The sequence below is a fragment of the Sparus aurata genome, chromosome 6 (assembly GCF_900880675.1).
Source record: "Sparus aurata chromosome 6, fSpaAur1.1, whole genome shotgun sequence".
NCBI lineage: Eukaryota > Metazoa > Chordata > Actinopteri > Spariformes > Sparidae > Sparus > Sparus aurata.
In genome coordinates this window covers 20,121,533-20,140,347 of record NC_044192.1, presented here as the reverse complement: position 1 = coordinate 20,140,347, position 18,815 = coordinate 20,121,533, and the positions used below count along the sequence as shown (strand labels likewise).

The 18,815-nt window shown below is 42.3% G+C and overlaps 1 protein-coding gene across 5 annotated transcripts; it reads left to right on the top strand.

Annotated features, from left to right (window-relative positions):
- The first annotated feature begins 1,573 nt into the window (after window positions 1-1,573).
- LOC115582995 (msx2-interacting protein) lies at window positions 1,574-18,795 on the top strand. 5 transcript variants are annotated; one of them, XM_030419328.1, is made up of 15 exons: window positions 1,574-1,872; window positions 3,135-3,449; window positions 6,316-6,789; window positions 6,955-7,109; window positions 7,731-7,931; window positions 8,047-8,198; window positions 8,283-8,408; window positions 8,513-8,626; window positions 8,724-8,837; window positions 8,935-9,035; window positions 9,229-16,618; window positions 16,991-17,059; window positions 17,168-17,362; window positions 17,445-17,603; window positions 17,780-18,795. In XM_030419328.1, exons 1-15 carry the CDS (start codon window positions 1,790-1,792, stop codon window positions 17,909-17,911), a joined length of 9,780 nt encoding a protein of 3,259 aa, XP_030275188.1. In that variant the 5' UTR covers window positions 1,574-1,789; the 3' UTR covers window positions 17,912-18,795. The 5 variants fall into 5 exon arrangements, with proteins under 5 accessions (XP_030275188.1, XP_030275189.1, XP_030275187.1 ...); XM_030419329.1 differs by having other exon boundaries at window positions 6,313-6,789; window positions 8,053-8,198; XM_030419327.1 differs by having other exon boundaries at window positions 6,313-6,789.
- The last annotated feature ends 20 nt before the right edge of the window (window positions 18,796-18,815 follow it).

Here is an 18,815-nt window from a genome sequence, read left to right as displayed (position 1 = left end):
CTTGACCTAGAATGTCCAGTGGCTTATTGTGGTTGATATTTGCTAATGTTGGCAAAGTCATGTAGAGAATCCTGACATTTATGATTGATTTATGAGTCATTCATGAGTCATTTATGAGCGTCTATGTTTTAGTATTTACCATTATACCTCTACAGGAACTAAGCCAACGCTTAAAGCAACTGAATTGCTTCCTGCCGGATGACTTAATTGATGCGCTAATTAACTTGCTAACTCGACACACTTTGTCTTTAACACTTTATCATTTATTGTCCTTTGTGTGTTTATTCAATAATCAAACTTAAAGCCTTTCCTTTGTAAACAAAACAAAATAACATCAGCTACAACGTGTCTCAGCTTCAGCCACAGCGTGTGCATCTGCGTTAGCGGTCAAAAACTATTTACCTGTCCGGGCTGAAACACCTGCCCGGGCAAAAGGTTGGATCCTGTTTATAACATTGGAGCCGATTACAAAAAGCGTGACCTGATAACATAAATTACAAAGCAAAAAATATTATGGCTCCTACAACCTCAATAAACACTTGGACACTGTTATTTATCAGTGCCATCAGTGCACAATTATTAGAACTAGAATAGCTCTCAGTAGAGAACATACCTCTGCCAAGGCCACTGAATCTGTCCCTTTAACTGAATCCAAAACAAAACTTAAAGGTGCAATATGGAAGAATTGTCCAGCCATCAAATACAAACTCTAAAGATATACGGGACCGCATACCACCAGAGTAACCACTAACTGTAGCAGCCATCCAGCAGCCCCCCAGTGAACGAGGTTGGACCGGGACCGCTCACACCCTCTGAGACTGAGTCATGTCAAGTCGAGTCCCTTTTTCCATTTCCAAGAACCTTCAGTCACCTGCAAAATGCCATCTATATAAAGAGAAAACATAAGGCATTGATGCCTGTCAAATCATCACAGTATACTATTGACCGATTTATTCAAACTGTTCAATGAGCACAATTAATTTTATATGTTTACTGAGGTTCAGTGAAATATAATCTTATATCATGGTTTCTTCTCACTCAAAAAATATTCCCTCCCAATGACTTATAAAGAGTAATATACTAAAAGTCAGACTACAAAAAACATATAATAATAAAAAAAATAATAATAATAATAATAATAATAATGATAGTGAATATTATATGTAATTGCAGCCATAAATGTATCCTCTGTGCAACAGAGAGAACAGAGAAGGGGTTGCAGTACTCACAGTGGTTGATTGTGGGCACAGCCCCAGCCTAATAACTTGTTTTTCACTTGTACATTTATATCAATCAGCTTTAAAAGAAAGGCCTAGTCCAACTTGTATCTGTATTATACTGTAATAATTAATCAATGTTCAGCATTTCCAATCCTGGCACATTAAAATGTTATGTGATCTGCTTTTAATAGAAAGCTTTCCGCCCATAATCTTGATCACCTTGCAGTCAACACCGCAGACATTTCCTCCTCGACGGCTGCAGTTTGATCCTCTTGCAGAAATCACGTGCTCCCTGTCACTTTGCATTATTCGTCACCGTCGAGCACGCGCAGCACGCCAGGCCCCGGGCACGCGCAGCTCGCACCTAAGACCATCGGGAGCGAGGATCCGGCGCGTTCACGTGCATGGATCGAGGACGCAGCAGCTAAAGCTAAACGGACAGCAGGCTACCAGGCCCAGATTATTCACGGAATCCACCGTCGTTCATTTTGTTCAGGCGGACCTCCGACCGGCAGGGATTAGAAACGTGCGAGATCATATGTGTGTGAAAGGGGGAAGAATAGCGCAAGATGGTTCGGGAAACCAGACACCTATGGGTGGGAAATTTACCCGAACACGTTCGAGAGGAGAAAATTGTGGAGCATTTTAAACGGTAGGTTACGCAAGAGGGACCCTCTGTTGGCGGAGCAGCGCGCGCTAGGTGCAGTAACGTTACGAGCTCGCTGGGTAGCCTGCGACCGATGCTAATGCAGCTAACGTTAGCATTTTTCAAGTTTTACAAGTCTGGCTGTTTCGTATGCGCTACATGTGCTATATTGCAATACAGCAATATTTATAAAGGCAAAATGTTGACAATAGAACCACTTAAGTTTAAATATTTACGGTTTAAAATATTTGGCTAACTTTTGCCAAAACCAAGAGGCAAGTAGCTAGGGTTGCTAGCCACCGAGCTACCACCCAACCAACCAACCAACCATTTTGTGGGAAGTCAAGACGTTTTCATAATCAGCACAAGCCAAAAGGCAGCTAGTGTTAGCTGGACAGCAGGTCAGATAATATTTCGTAGCATAACATTTTCATGGCCACTGGAGACGTCTCGCACATAATGTAACTTCTCTGATGAAAGGGGATGTTGGAGAAATACTTAAACGTATGGAATCCAAAATCTGCCAACGATCAGTGATCCCACTGGGCTGATAATGTTGTTAGCAAATACTTGAGCTGCCTGTCGTCGGTAACGTTAGCCATCACCACACAAGCAAACTCGGCCAAGATACTCGGTGTTGCTTCTAATTTGGTTAAATTACAAGTAATAGCAAACTAGGTCTTTCTCCCGCTAGTAAGCAAGATAGCTAACAGTATAAACTCATGCTTCCCCGTGTTCATGGAAGTAATTTAAGTACATGTAATTTGCTACTTAAGTTAGACGTACTCGAGTCACTCATCGAAGAAGTCCTCTGTAACACAACAAACATTACATCCAGTCACAGTTTATGGGAGCTGCTTCTGTACTGCATTACTAGTGATCTGATGACAGCTATGTGTTTGAGGCTAGGCTTTTTATAGTTAACACTGGTAATGTGTTAGGTCCTGGAGGGATGTTTGAACAGCATTCGAGCTTTGAAGTCGTTAAGAAACCTCAACATTGCACCAACAAGCTAAATCAGCCATTATTATGATTGCAGACACCCTTGAAGACTTCCTTATGTTCAGACAGTTTTTATAGTGTCTAAAAGGATACAGTGGAAATTTGCTTTTGTGTATAATTGGAGACAATACATTACAATTTGTTTTTAATATCAGTACCTCTTCTGTTCTTAATGTGTCTAATTCTGGCATACAGAGAAACTGCACGTAGCCTATTTTTAGATCATGTATATGTAATTTCCTATTTGTTTTTATTGTAATTCTCAGGTATGGGCGTGTGGAAAGTGTTAAAGTGCTGCGGAAGCGAGGGTCAGAGGGTGGTGTTGCAGCCTTTGTGGATTTTGTGGATATCAAAAGTGCACAGAAGGCTCACAATGCTGTCAACAAGATGGGAGACAGGGACCTTCGGACTGACTACAATGAACCTGGGTCAGTGCCTAGTGCTGTTCGGGGCCTTGAAGACAGCACCCCCTCGAGCAGTCGAGACGTTACAGGATTCTCTAGGGGAACAGTTGGTCCAGTGTTTGGGCCACCTGTGTCCCTTCACACCAGAGAGGGACGTTATGAACGGAGAATAGATGGGTAAGTGGACACGGCCTCCCCTTAAAATCCAGGGGATTCTAGTATCGGATAGGTGTAACACCTAAACACATAGTGGGGTTATTCTTCAGGGATATGTGCCTCAAGGGGGTCACACAAAGGTAATTAGGGATCGTTCCACTTTTCATCATAAGTGACTCGCCTTTCCCACGGGATCTAAGTAAATTAACTACACATTATCATTTGGTAAGGTAACTAAATCAAGGTTTGACATCTGGTTTGGATATTACATCTGCAAGGAATATCCTGGTGAGTTTTGGATTTATTACATTTTGTGGGGAACTACCTTGGGGAGCTTTTGGATATTTTTAAAAACATTTTTCTCCTAAAAATCGGATCTAACCTTGATTTTTACATGGAATCGCCTTAAACTGGAAGTAAATCCCTATTATGAAGGATGTACTTTTCTTTGAAGAATGTATTCAAATTACTTAGAGGAGCTCCCATCTCGGGTTGTCAATTGTTTTTTCCTCTTGGCAACAGCTGATGGTTGGACTACTTTTACCATTTTTTTGCATCTGTGGATACGGCCTGCACTGGATTAAAGTTTTTGAAGAAGTCGATGAGAGAACTTTTCTACACTTCACAAGAAATACAGATATAATGTGCATTTCCTAGGCTATCTCAGTCATTTTAGGATGAGATTAACTATATGTAATTAACGCATTTTGTCTCAGTTATGGAAGCTATACCAAGAAGACTTTGCAAGAACACCCAGGATCCAAACAATCAACCAGCAAAGTTTGTGGAGCTATTCTTGTTTTGGATAGATGGCCATGAAGACGCATGAAGACCGCATAGTTGGGATGTACACCCCTGGATGTATGCACTACCCGATACCCCATGTTGGATGTACTGATGTGGACCCTAGTATGGATAGGTGTAGCTGCCATTTGTTGGGATTACTCGAGAGTGGATGTAGCTGTGTGAAGCCTCAGTGAGTAGAAGAGCGCTCCAAGTATGTTAAAGAGAGCTGAAGACAACTTTATCAAAGGAACTTGAAATGTTACTGCAAAAAGAAGACACCTTTTACATAAGTAGACCTGATAATATCCATGGATTGTGGAATTATGTCATCCTATGAGCCCATGAGGATTTGATCGTAGTGTCTGCGAGTCTACAAGCTTGCGTGATGTTGACGTTCACCAGTGGAATACATTTTTTTTTAACCTTTTACTGACATGAAGCCCAACTGTTGGAACATACCACTTCATCATACCACAAGTCAAGACTGATCCAGTCGGATGTATTTTCCTTTCGGGCGTCAGTTTACTGGTATAAACAACCTGGAATGCGCTGAATTACACTGAAGTTCATCATCTTTTTTTTTTATCCATATTTATTTATTCAGGTCTCATCTTCCTGTAGCGTTTTTTGCACCACATGTCGTGAAATCCATAAAAAGGTCCATTTCTGTGGTTGTTTTGTTTTTTTCCTTTTCCATCCAGTGAAGAGAAATAAGTAGCCTAACTGTGGATTATACCTCAACAATCTACTGGCCTGGTGCTCCACAGTATTTGAAGATTACGTGCAGTGCGATTCAAGAGAACCGTTTTTTGCCTAATTAGATCAATTGATTTTTCCCCTTGGTTTTTCATTCGGGCTCTCACATTCTGACCACCTAGATTTTATTTGGATTAGATTCGGTAACTTCTTTCCCAAAAGGTTGGTATTGCTCTGCCCTGTGCATATTTTCTATCTCTAACCTTCCTTAGTGCTTTGTCTAATAGTTTTGCACTGCTTTTAGGGAAAAGGTTACTTTGATGAGAGGAAAACTATATTTTATAAGATGCATATATAAAATATATGTATTGAATATTATATCTTTATCTTAGTGCATCTTTTTACAGCATAAGTACTACAAAGGATTTTTTTTTTATTTTAAAGACATTGATCTGAGCTCTGCATGGCATTTTAAATTTCAGTACCACAGAGCTCCTCAATAGGAGACTTGTCCTATTAAATCTTAAGAGAAATTTTTCATTTTCATATTTTCTTTTTCCTACCAGCAATACTTCATGAACAGTCAGCCTCTGAAATCAGCTCCCTTGGGCACCCACTGGAGCCAATACTGCTCAGTGTTGTTTTTGCAAATTAAATTAATAGAGGAACATGAACAGCATTTCAACATTGCTGAGTTATGTGTTCAAAAGTAGATCTACAATGAGAATAGTAGTGATATTACAGTCTGGAGCTGCTTTTTTCATGCGACTGTTTATGAATCAACAGTATAGAAAATTGTGCTTGTTAGTGGTTTTGTTGCTCCTAAAAATGATATGTCATTTTGGGCTGCAGCCAGACAGTGCCAGCATTTGATCCGTTGACTCCATTACGTCATGACTTGAAAAGACAAATTATTTTGCTTATTCTTCTACTTGAGATTATTTGGTTTGGTTTTTCCAGCATTTGTTAAAATGCTTCACTTGTGCCTAAAACCATGTAAACTCCAACATGTGACATTTGTAGAAAATATTCTGCAACTTTTGCTGTGAAACGTGTTACTGAAAAGTACAAAAAGCATTTCCTCAACATATCTTAGAGCAGACACTTTTCTCTTACTGGACAAACTGGAACCCTAGTGTTTGTTTTTGATGGCAATGAATTATTTTTCCAAGTTAAAAATGACAATACTGGCACTGCTCTTTATACCCATATGGAACTACTTAAATTGACCCCACATTTTATTTGGTCATCTCTCAGCTGTGTCCTTGCTGTACTGGCCGTTTGGCATTTCACTATTGTGAATTTCAGTGCCAATATATGTTCATTGTAGGTTATTTTTTTCCCTTCTTTGTTAGAATCCTAGTAATTCTTTCTCCCTCTCTACCCTGTTCTTATTTTACAGTAGCTCAGAGACCCGTGAACGTGCATATGATCACAGCCCATATGGACACCATGAGCGCAGCAGCACTTTTGACAGACAGCGTCACTACAACGCTGATTATTACAGAGATCGCTCAATGTTTGCTGCTGCTGGCCCAGGGAGCAGTGCTATTGCGGGAAGCTTTGAGGCATCGGACCCACATTTTGACTCTAGAATTCGAGACCCCTTTACTCTCACTAATTCAACACGACGTGACCTATACAGAGATGACAGAGGACGACGTGTTGATAGAACCTACCATCACCGCAGGAGCCGATCATCTCATTCCTCTGCGTCAAGGCACCCATCCCCACAACGGACCACGGGACAAACCCCCAAAACTCCTCATTCCCCTAAAAGAGCTCCTTTGTCCCCTGGAAGAGGCCCGCGATCTCGATCCAGGAGCAGATCTTCAAGCTCTGATTCTGTCAGTAGCACTAGCAGCACGGGCAGCGGCAGGTGTGACATTTATTTTGTTATGATATTAATGCATCACGTTTCATAGGTTTACTGACTGGATGAATATTTTTCTTCACTACACAAACCATCGACATGTGTTAGGAAATACTCATAAGAAAGAATCTAATCAAATGGTTTTCTTATTTGTTTGTTTTTTCATGACAGCGATTCGAACAGCAGCTCAAGTGATGGGTCTCGTGCACGTTCCGTACAGTCGTCAGCTACACACGCACCTAATCAGTCATCAATGGTGCTTGACTCAGATGAGCCACGCAGGAGTTTTGGAATTAAAGTGCAAAACCTACCAGTGCGCTCCACAGGTGAGTTACACATTTTGAGTCAGCCTCTTAAAGACTCCAATGGTTTTATTGTCTTTAGAAGTGTATTTTATTATTCCTTTTCAGACCAGTCTCATGTTTGGAATTGGATTCTATCTCAAATGTGCAATAACTAAAAATATATGATGAAAACTTGATTAATCATTACAAAGAACAGATCAATAATTTTTTTGTTTGTCTTAAACATCACTTTGTTTTGTTTTTTGGTTGCTCCATATATAGAAAACTTTTGCTACTATTTGATGGTTAGTAGATATCTAGTTTGGATGTGAGCCTACTGGTGTACAGGTCACCCCGCTTCTAATATTTCCACATGGGCTGTCACCTGCTTACTTTAGTATTTATAGCATATGTTCCTAGACCATAATCTCAAGTTCTGTAACATCACGTTAGGAGTTGAAAAAGTAAAACATCCAGCTTGAGTCACTGCTTTAGAACAACGGATAAAAAAACATATTGTTGGATTCAAGCTTTGACACCCCCCACAACACAACCTTAACCAGTTTCAATAAGAAATTGTGAATGGAGAAAAGTAGTCTATATGAATTCTTATGAAAATATGTATTAAACCTTAGTTATAATTATTTTTTTTTTCCACCACAGACACAAGTTTAAAAGATGGGCTTTTCCATGAATTCAAGAAACATGGCAAAGTGACCTCAGTCCAGATCCATGGGGCATCAGAAGACCGTTACGGTTTGGTGTTCTTCAGACAGCAGGAGGATCAAGAGAAAGCCCTTACTGTGTCCAAAGGGAAGCTGTTCTTTGGCATGATGATTGAAGTAACTGCCTGGAATGGTCCTGGTAAGTGACGAAAAAATATACTATAGTGATGAATACTTGGTGCCAACAAATTATTTCAACAAACATTACTTCTGAAAAGTCAGTAATATTAATGATAAGCCCTCCCTTTCCTCAGAAACAGAGAGTGAAAATGAGTTCAGGCCCTTAGATGGACGGATAGATGAGTTCCATCCAAAGGCCACAAGGACACTGTTTATTGGCAACCTTGAGAAGACCACCAGTTATCAACAACTCCTCGACATTTTTCAGCGCTTCGGAGAAATTGTGGTATGCTACCATTTGGCTGCACTGCATATTGGTACATTTAAGATTTGATATGTGTTACTAATTGTTCTGTCTTTTTTCCTCAAGGACATTGACATCAAGAAAGTAAATGGAGTTCCCCAATATGCTTTTGTGCAGTATTCTGATATAGCCAGTGTCTGCAAAGCCATTAAGAAGATGGATGGAGAGTATTTGGGGAGCAACAGACTGAAGGTAGTGTTTTTACAATACGCAAAGGCAACATTTGATGTCTATGTAGATTTTAAGCTAATGTAACTGTCAATGTAATATGCGTGTTTTTCTATTTCTCCTTGTAGCTTGGGTTTGGGAAAAGTATGCCCACAACTTGTGTTTGGCTAGATGGCCTGGCAACCAGTATTACAGAGCAATACCTCACTCGGCATTTCTGCCGCTATGGACATGTAGTTAAGGTAATGTTCTAAATTATATCTTGCTTAATTTGCAGCTTTTGATTTGAATGCTGTGTAGTTTTCAAAATTCTAAATGTCTTTCTGTCCTTTTTTTAAGGTTGTGTTTGATAGACTGAAAGGGATGGCCCTCATTTTGTACAACAACACAGATTTTGCCCAGGCAGCTGTAAGGGAGACCAAAGGTTGGAAGATTGGCGGCAACAAAATAAAGGTAATGAATGGCAGTTATTTGGATGATTAGTGAATAGTGTTATTCATGCGTGTTTGTATGTATTTATGTGTTTTAACAACTTAATCATTTATGAAAGGTGGATTTTGCAAGTCAAGAGAGTCAGATGGCATTCTATCGATCTATGCAGACATCTGGTCAAGACATTAGAGACTTCTATGAAATTCCTCCTGAACGAAGGTACATTTCCGATATTGTTAATTGCATGTAATTGATAATGTCCTCAACCGAATATATATTCTTAAATGTCACAAATATGTCAATTAAGATAATCATTACGGTTGCTATTTTGAAAAATGTATTGTTAATGAGAATATTCAGGCTGACTGAATGTATTACTTGTCTCTTTCCATTGTCTCCAATCACTCTACAGAGAGGAGCGCAGACCTCCATACCATGAATTTACAGCAGAGAGGGCTTACTATGAGAATATACGAACCCCTGGCCTCTATCCAGAGGATGCTCGAAGAGACTACGCTGCTCGCAGCAGAGAACGTTTTCCTGAACTGGAACACTATCAGGGGGATCACTTTGACCCTCGTTACCATGAAGACCCAAGAGACTACAGGGATTACAGAGACCCATTTGAGCAAGACATTCGAAAATACACATATATTCAAAGAGAGCGAGAAAGAGAACGAGAGCGCTTTGAGGCTGACCGCAGCAGGTGGAGCCCTTCGCACCCAAGACGACCTGTTACTCCGACAGTATCGCCTTCACCGTCTGAGCGGGCTCCCAGAGACTCAGAACGACGGGTTTACAGCCAGTCCTCTGAGCGAAGTGGAAGTGTGAGCTCAATGTCACCACCACACTTTGACAAATCTGAAAAGACCCTGCTGGAACATGCCTCAAAGAGTGACAAGAGTGAGAAGAGCAGTCAACCAGATCGTGTGGCAGGTGCTGAGAAAACTAAACGTGCAAAACGAAAAGAGAAAGGTGACAAAGACAAAACTGAGAAGGTTAAATCAAGGAAAGCAAAGGGGCAGTCCCCGTCCAACCCACTGCCTGAATCAGAGCTTGAGGCCAGTTTTGATGGTACACCTGGAAGAGGAAGGGGATCAGACCAAGACACTCATGAGAAGCAGAAATGTAAGGGGGAAGGTGACTCCCTTACTGCAAATCCGCTGTCAACTGCCCATCATGACTCTGTAAAAAGTGAAAGATCTGAAATGAGTAAAGGGGAGAATTCAGACATGGATGGAAAAAGTCGACTCAAGAAACATCTGAAGACCGATATTGGAAATGATGGGAAAGATTCATCTGTGGATTCAGATCGCCTTGCTGCAAGAAAGAGGCGTTTTGCTGAATCTGGGGGAAGAACTATTCGCCAGAAAAGGAGCAGGCACGAAGAAGAGGATGGTATTCAGCCCTCTGACTTTGGCCCCAGTGCCACATATGTGAAAGAGGCCGATACTGACAAACACAAAGACTCACAGCGGAGAGATTCAAGACCCAAAACTGATAAAAGTGGCACTCTAAAGGACAGTCAAGAGGATGTCAGAGGACAAAGAGAGAAATCGGAGGGATCTTTGGACCCACTGGAGTCAAAACGACATCCAGGGCACACTTCATCCAGAAGGTTTTCCCACGAGGGGATTACAGACCAAAGCAGTATCAAAGAACAAGAACACCAAGCTGCTTTCAAATTTTGTGCTCAAAATGCTGACACTGACAAAAGTGCTAAAAACAAAGAGGACCATGTTGACATTGACCTCTCTCAAAGTTACCGCAAGCAAATGGAACAAAATAGACGATTGCACCAGCAGCAACAGCAGCGCGAGTCTGACAAACCTGACAAACCAGTAAGTCCCCAAGGAAGTGAAATGGATGACTTGGAACATCGTAGTCTTGTGCATGAGGTTGGTAAACCACCTGAGGATGTCACAGATAATTTTCCATCTCACAAACTAAAGAAACTAGAATTTGACACCGACATGGGGATTAAGAGGGAGCGTGTCTACAGGAGCTTCAGACAAAAAAGCGAAGATCCTGACTGGAACAACACCGCCTCTCCTGGACATCAGCACTTCCCTCACCATGTAGATGAGGACTTTGTGGATCCTTGTCAGAAAGAGTTGAGTAGAAATGAAGAAAAAATTCACCCAGATCTGGAGCTTTTAGTTAAAAGGACACATAACACACAGGTAAACAAGCAAAACACGCCTGTTCTTAGTGTGGAAGAAGAGCAACAAAAGAGATGGGAGAGCAGAGTGAAACAAGACTTGTTACCTGACCTGAACTTTTCTAGAAGTCTTAGTAAAAACATTCACAATCGCAAACGTTTGGAATATGGTATTTGGCATGACTTGGAGCCAGGGGAAGTACGATCTGACCCTGAGGATGACAGAGAGACCAAACCACGCTCTCCTATGCCCTCAACATCTATGCCTTTTTCTGAGAGGCCAAGGGTTGACAGGTTTTCAGACCCCAAACTAGCACACCTCGAAAGGAACAAATTCTACTCCTTTGCACTTGATCAGACCATCACACCTGATACAAAGGCTCTGCTTGAACGTGCAAAATCTCTGTCCTCTTCCAGAGAAGATAACTGGTCATTTTTAGATTATGATTCTCATTTTGCAAGCTTACGTAACAGAAAGGACACAGAGAAAGTAGAAGCAGCACCACGACCAACACCCTCCTGGTACATTGTAAAGAAAAAGATTCGAAGTGGATCTGAAGACAAACTTGACGACAGGAAGGAGGAGCCTAAGCCTGAGGAACCAGAACGCAGGGAACTATTTGCATCCCGCTTCCTTCACAGCCCTGTCTTTGAGCTGGACTCTCGACGACTTCAGCATTTGGAACGCAAACATGAAGAACCAGAGTCTACGCAAAACCAGCCACCTGGTCAGCAAGGGACAGTTGATGGTGAACCTGATACGGGGCCAGTTGTTCTTTTCCATAGTCGTTTTATGGAACTCATGCGACTACAGCAACAGAAGAATAAAACCCATCAACTGCAAGAGGCAAAAGGTGACATGGTGCTCATGGATGAGAATAAAGTGGAAAAATCACCTGTTCAAGAGCAACCAGCTTTGCAGTCATCTGAAACAACAGAATCAACCATGGAGCCAGAAATTAAACCCATTAGTCCTGCTGAAACCCTGATTTCTGAACCTCAACTCACGCCTGCTTCTGTCCCCCAGTCTGTAGTCAAGGACATTCCTCCACCAGAAGATAAATGTGTTGCGTTAAATCTAGCCCCTGACCCTTATCCCTCTGGGTCTGTCATAAAGGAAGAGGCAAAGGATGATGCAAAAGAAAATGAACCTGTTGCACCTGTGCACCACCCACAAACTGAGACGTCACCTGACTCTCAGAATGCACCAATAGTAGTACCTGAACCCAGTTACTCAGTGGATAGATGTAATCTTTCTCCATCTAAAGGGAGATTAGAAATTGTTGCTGAGGATGTAAAACCTTGCTCTACAGAAAAACCCTGTCGCCGTGATTCTCATGAGTTTGTTAGCAGTTCAGACGCAGAGCTGGAGCCTGAGAGCACACAAACAGAAGTGCCTGAAGCCAGTAGTAGTCTCATACCACCTAGTCTGGCAGAGGAAGTGGATTTTGTCAAGAAAGAATCCCATTCCACTTCTAGAACAATAGCTGAGCCTGAGGGAGAGAAGAAACCTCAAGTTAGTAAAGGGCAGATTCCTAGTGATAATGATACAATTGATGAGCCAATCTCACCTCAAAAAGAGCATAAAACAAAAGAAATGAAAAATAAAAAGGGCAAACAATCTCCTGCTCAAACTGCTCCAGTTCCTGTCATGTCTGCCTCTGGTTCTGAGAAACAAGCAACACGCAAGAGTGAGCGCATTGACAAAGAGAAGCTGAAACGTGGCTCATCTCCTAGAGCTGACTTGAAGTCCACAGGCAAATCTCCTATTCATGGATCAGATCCTGATACATTGGAGCAGAGTATACCGTTAGGCAGAGCAAGACGAAGAAATGTTAAATCTGTGTATGCCACCCCAGTTGAAGATGACGCACCTATTCGGCCTGGAAAGGAAATGACAGAGTCACCACGCTCTGCACGAAAGCGAGCCACAGACAAAGATGCAACGCAACAACAAAATATCGAACAGGATCCACCTGCCCCTGCCCCAGCCCCTATAACCAAACGCGGGCGCCCTCCAAAGAATCGCAGACAAGGTGACGAGAGTTCAACTGCTAAAGTAGAAAAATCTAAAATTGACAACAAAGACACTGATTCAAATGAATCAGAAAGTGGTGAACGAATTCCAAGAGTGTCAAAAGGGAAAACATCCCCTCATGGCACAAAGAGTTCATTGAATCAGATGTCCACAGTACTGGGATCTGGATCAGCTAAGAAGGGGGAAAAACCTGAAGCGACTGAGGACGATGATCAGGATATGGATTTCACAGATGAGGATCCCTTGGCTTTGCAAGATTCATCAAGTTCATGTAAAGAAGATCCATTAGTCAAAGTTGACCAAAAGAAGGAGGAGAAAGACAAACAAGGAAGAGAATCGGGCAGGGAGAAGGATTGTGAGGGTAAATCCAATGGGAAAGACACAGATTCCCCAGTCTTAGAAGAGAAACCTACCTTGGAAAAAGACAGGATTGTTAGAGGAAAAACCAAGTTAACAAGAAATCCTAAATCTCCTGTCCTCAAGAACCTCAAAATCAGACTAAATGTCACCGAAGTCAAAGAACTTCTTCAGTTGGGGGATGATGAGCTTGGGAATCAAGAGGATTCCACAAAAAAGTCAGCCATCAGTGAGCCAAGTGATCACGTTTCAAAGTGCACTAATGCCAACAGAGGAGGCCCCAACAATGTAGAAAAGGAAAATGCCACTTTGGAAATAAAGGAACTCCCGGAAGCACCAATAAGTGTAATTTCACAGGAGCTGGAATTGGAGCAGGCTGTGGAGAACATTGCTAAATTCACAGATCCAGCGTTTCCAACAGAACCATCAACTCCACCTGTCCCACCTACAGAAGTAAGAAGTGACCCAGATGAAGAAAAACCACCCTATCCTGCTAGCGAAACAGAACTCATGGCGGCTATTGACTCAATAACTGCCGGGGAAGCAACTGTATCCCTACCTCAAGCACCTCCACCAAGTGCAGATGTAGGTTCAGAATCTGAAATGCAAGACTTCATTCAGCCTGCCAAAGAAGAAGAACCTGAAACAAATACACCTGCTGCACAGGAGGAATCTGTCTTCCCAACCACACCCAAAAGGGGCACCAAGGGAAGACCTAAAACACCTAAACGCCCTAAAGCCCAAAAGCAAGCTAAAAAAGATGTAAAGGAAGAAAATGTAATAAGTGAGGAATTGACAACTCCCTTAACAGATAGCACAGCTTCAAGTGAAAAGACTATTCCTGAAACAACTCCATCGTCAGCAACTGCTGCTGTAATTACTCCTACTACTTGGAAGTCAGAACCTGAGCCTTCAGCTGTCAAGGATAAAGAAATGAATGCAGAGTCTTCAGAAGAACAAGTTCAACATTTTAAATCTGTTATCCCCCAATCTAAGAGTCCAATATGCCCAAAGCCTCAACAGGTGCCATCTGAGTGCATCTCTCCTTCTCTGTCTCCACTTTCTAACAGGCCAAATATCAGACCAACCCCTCCAATAATAAGAAATCCTGTTTCTCCACCAGATTGGCGTCACCAGTCTAAGGATGCTGCAGTCTGCTCTTCACCTGTTATGCCTTTGGCATCCAAGGAAAACCAGCCTTTACCATCAGACTCTGAAAACACGGTTATTGATCATGGCACAAGTGACTTGAGACAGATTCTTATGAAACACAAAAACATATCACTGCCAGGGAGTAGTCCTATTCCTGGTAATCTACTCACCCTTCGGGATCAGAACCCCTCTGAAAGTAATACTCCATCAGCTGTTGTGCCAAATAAGTCACCGCTCTCTGATGGTAGAATGCCAGTTCATTCAGTTCCATCTGTTGTTCGACCTCCAGCCTCTCTAACATCTCCTGAGACAAAGTCTGTAATCTCTGTTATTGCATCCACTGCAACCTCTGTTATCAGTCGTGTTTGCAACCCTCCTGAGCCTGAGGACAAAGTTAACATGAATATTGCAAACCCCTGTGTGGACATGGCTCTGCCCAAACCAACCTATAGGCCCAGCAAAGACGATACTGGATCATACCATGGGCAGTCGGTTGGTGATGAGGTGGGAAGTGCTGCACGCTTCATTGTTGAGAGCCCCACTCTTGGTACAGGATCTTGCCCAGGTCTGAGAGTAAATACATCTGAGGGAGTGGTAGTGTTGAGCCACTCAGGCCAGAAAACAGAGGGACCACAGAGAATAAGTGCAAAAATAAGTCAGATCCCACAAGCAACAGCGGGTGACATGGAATCTCAGCAGTTAGTATCCATGCCCCAGATAAAACAGGAAATGTATGGTCATTCTCATTCGGCACTTCAAAAGGGGCCTTCATCACAGACAGATCATGGGCATCCTGGTAAGATGCAGTCAACTTTGTCTTCTATTAAACAAGAAGGCACTGGTTTAGAAAAGATGGAGTCCGTTTACCAATCTGGACCTCAAGGAGTAGTGAAGCGTCTCACACAGGGTAACCAGCAAGTAATGAGCTACCATCAAGAGTTCATGCCCATAAAGCATCAAAAGAAAATGGACAGCGTTGATTCTGATGGAGCTAAACCATCTTGGACATCCGCGATTAGTCCGGCAATAAGCCCCCATTTGCCCTCTCCACCTGGCAACCATGTAGGTTTTGTTACAACAGCTGGTGACAGAGCTCCCTCACATATCAGTGGAATCAAACAAGAGCCACGATCCCCTCGCAAGTCGGGTCATCCACACTCTCCCTTTACCAAAGTGTCCTCGCCCATTGGATCCTCATCACCCAAGGGCATACCAGTGATGCTGCCCTCTGGCCTCCCTGCCATGCAACAGTTTATTACTGGTGTACATCATCCAGAACAGTCGGTTATCATGCCACCTCACAGTGTGCCTGGAGGCTTAGGACGTATGTCTCCACATCGTGTTAGTCAATCAATTCCAGTGGGGCATCTTGTCCAAGGAGATGTACGGGTCAATACTCCACCCCTGTCTGTCATGAGCTACGGGATGCATAGTGAGTCCCTTGCCTCTCCTTGGTCTGGTCCAATGCAGCCACGGCCTACCTCACCCCAAGCTGTTGGCAGAGACAAAGTTCTCAAGGTAAACCCCAGTTCATTGAGGAGTCTTGAGCAGGAACAGGAAGAAACCAGACGTTTTCACCAGGCTACAGGAAGACAAGCTGCCACACAGCTAAAACCGGACACTATGCAGTCAGATCCTCGCGGGCCATTGCGGAATAGTGTCCAGTTAGAAACATACATGACACAAAATATGCGTGTACTCTTGCACCAACAGGGGGACCGTTTGGCCACAGATGCTCATTCTGGACACATTCAAGACACTCTTCCCCCCTCTTCAGCACCTTCTAGCCTACCGTTATCTTTGTCTCCAAGACCACATGTTTTGTCTAAAGGTGTTTCTGAGAAGGATATGACAAAGCCATTGGAAGCAAAGAGGCCACACTCCCCTCTTCCTAAAGATGGAATGATGGCAATCCGACAATCTGGGCAAGCGATGGCATCTCCCCAGAGAGTTCAGCTACTAACACCAGGACCTAGTGGGTCATTCCCAGAGTACTCAGGGATGTACTCAAACCCAAGAGGCACCCATTCCCAAATGCCAGAGATGTCTTCTGTTGGACTTAACCAGCCACCACTGAGTGTCACACCCACCATGGTGAGTTCACTACAATTAACATTCCAGATCCTTAGGTGCATTTAACTAAAGAGAAATCAGACTAATACAACAGTTCTGCAAGAAATCCAATCTTCGTTTAGGTTGCAATGTGAGTTTCCGTTTAAACTGTTCGAAAGAGGTGATAGTATAACTTGATGATCATCTTGAAAGCTATTGTTTGTGATGCCTTGTTAATTGTTAAGCATTATACAGAGAGGGTTTTCTAATTTTCAGTCTTAGCCTTACCTTCATTTTTTTTTTGAGTACTGGAAGGACTATCAGTCTGAAATACTGAGTGTATATGTAAATGTTGGTTGATATCTTCCTGTTACAGAAACTGTTCATGACACAATTATTTTCTTGAATTCTTAGGGTGCAGACCTCCAGCCAAAACCAGATGGCAAGATGACGCAACCTGTTAATATGGTGCAGTTGCTTATGGTAAGAAAAACTCACCTTAGCGTTTTAAATTATGTCAGGGTTATTGGTCAGAACAAGAACTGGCTATGTCTGACATACTTGTCTTTGTTTTGTCTCACATTTTACCAGAAATACCCCATTGTGTGGCAAGGCCTGCTGGCACTGAAGAATGACACAGCTGCAGTCCAGTTGCATTTTGTCTGTGGCAACAAAGCTTTGGCTCATCGATCACTGCCCCTTCAAGAAGGTGGCGCATTGCTTAGGATTGTACAGAGAATGAGACTAGAGGCTTCACAACTAGAAAGTGTAGCCCGAAGAATGACGGTATGTGTTTTGTCTAGACACTATTTGATGAAAAATTATTCAGTGGGGCTGTTGACAACATTTGCTTTTTTTCCCTCCACAGGGGGACACTGACTTCTGTCTTCTTCTCGCTCTGCCATGTGGACGAGATCAAGATGATGTCCTAAACCAAACTCAAGCTCTAAAGGCTGCATTTATCAACTATTTGCAGGCAAAGTTGGCTGCTGGAATCATCAATATCCCTAACCCAGGTTCCAATCAGGTGAGACATGATCATTGATATATGTAAAGATGTTTCATGTGTTTTTACTCATTTATTTTTGTCTACTTTATCTTATTTAGCCTATTAAACTTCATGAAAAACATAACAAAGTCCCCCCTCTGGTTTAAAATCTGTTTAACTTCATGTGTGTAATTCATGTTTTCTGTTTTTCCCAGCCTGCCTATGTGCTACAGATTTTCCCACCGTGCGAGTTTTCTGAGAGCCACTTATCCCAGCTCGCCCCTGACCTTCTCAACAGGATCTCCAGCATCTCACCACACCTCATGATTGTCATCACCTCTGTGTAACCGTCACTGCTGGGAACCTTCCCAGTGATGGATGTTCTTGCTGATGAGCCTCAGGAAACCAGAGGAATATGAGAATATTTTTTTTCTCCTGGACACAATGGGAATGTGTAGGACGTACCCTATCAACTTTTTGCTTTTTCTCCCCATCAGTCTTTTTTTCTTTTGTCACTCTGGTATTTTTGTCCTTCTCAAAAGAACTCAGGGATGGACCAAACCAGAATCAGTCTTATCAACCATTTCTCTGCTGTATTTCTATTTATTGGAGTTTTATTTTAATGTTCGGAGATGCTCTGAAGAAAAATCAGGATGTTTGATGAACAAGAATGAGTGACTATCTGGGTGGCCTTTTTTTTTTCATCTGTCTTTTATTGATTGTCATTAATTTCTTCTCGAGAGAGGATCATGTAAGCTGTTGTACCACAATGGCTATGGAGACATTTCAACATGAAATTTTAAATAATTATGTACAGACTTCCTCGCCCGGGCTTTCTTTAGAGGAGAAAGAACTGTAAAACTATGGAGACCCTGTAGAGGACCACTTCGTTTAACAGCTCCTTTTAATTCCACCAGCTCTGCTCATTTTCTCACACTACTGAAGCAGTCACACCTGCCTTTGCATCGAACAAGTTACAGTTTGATTTGGGAGTTTTTGAATACAGTACTTTGTAAATATTTTAAATATTTAAACTTTGACAATGGAACTTGACAGAGACTTCTGGGACTCTGGGACACCAGAACGCAGAGTGTGGAAATTTAGATGGATGTCCTTGATTTTTGGGTGTAAATACTTGTAACACAAGAAGGTTGGCAAACTCTCCTGTGGAGTCTGCTGTTGGCACTTCATATTTTGTAACTCAAATAAAACAAACTCCAGAAAACTTGAATATTTAAGATATAATCCTTT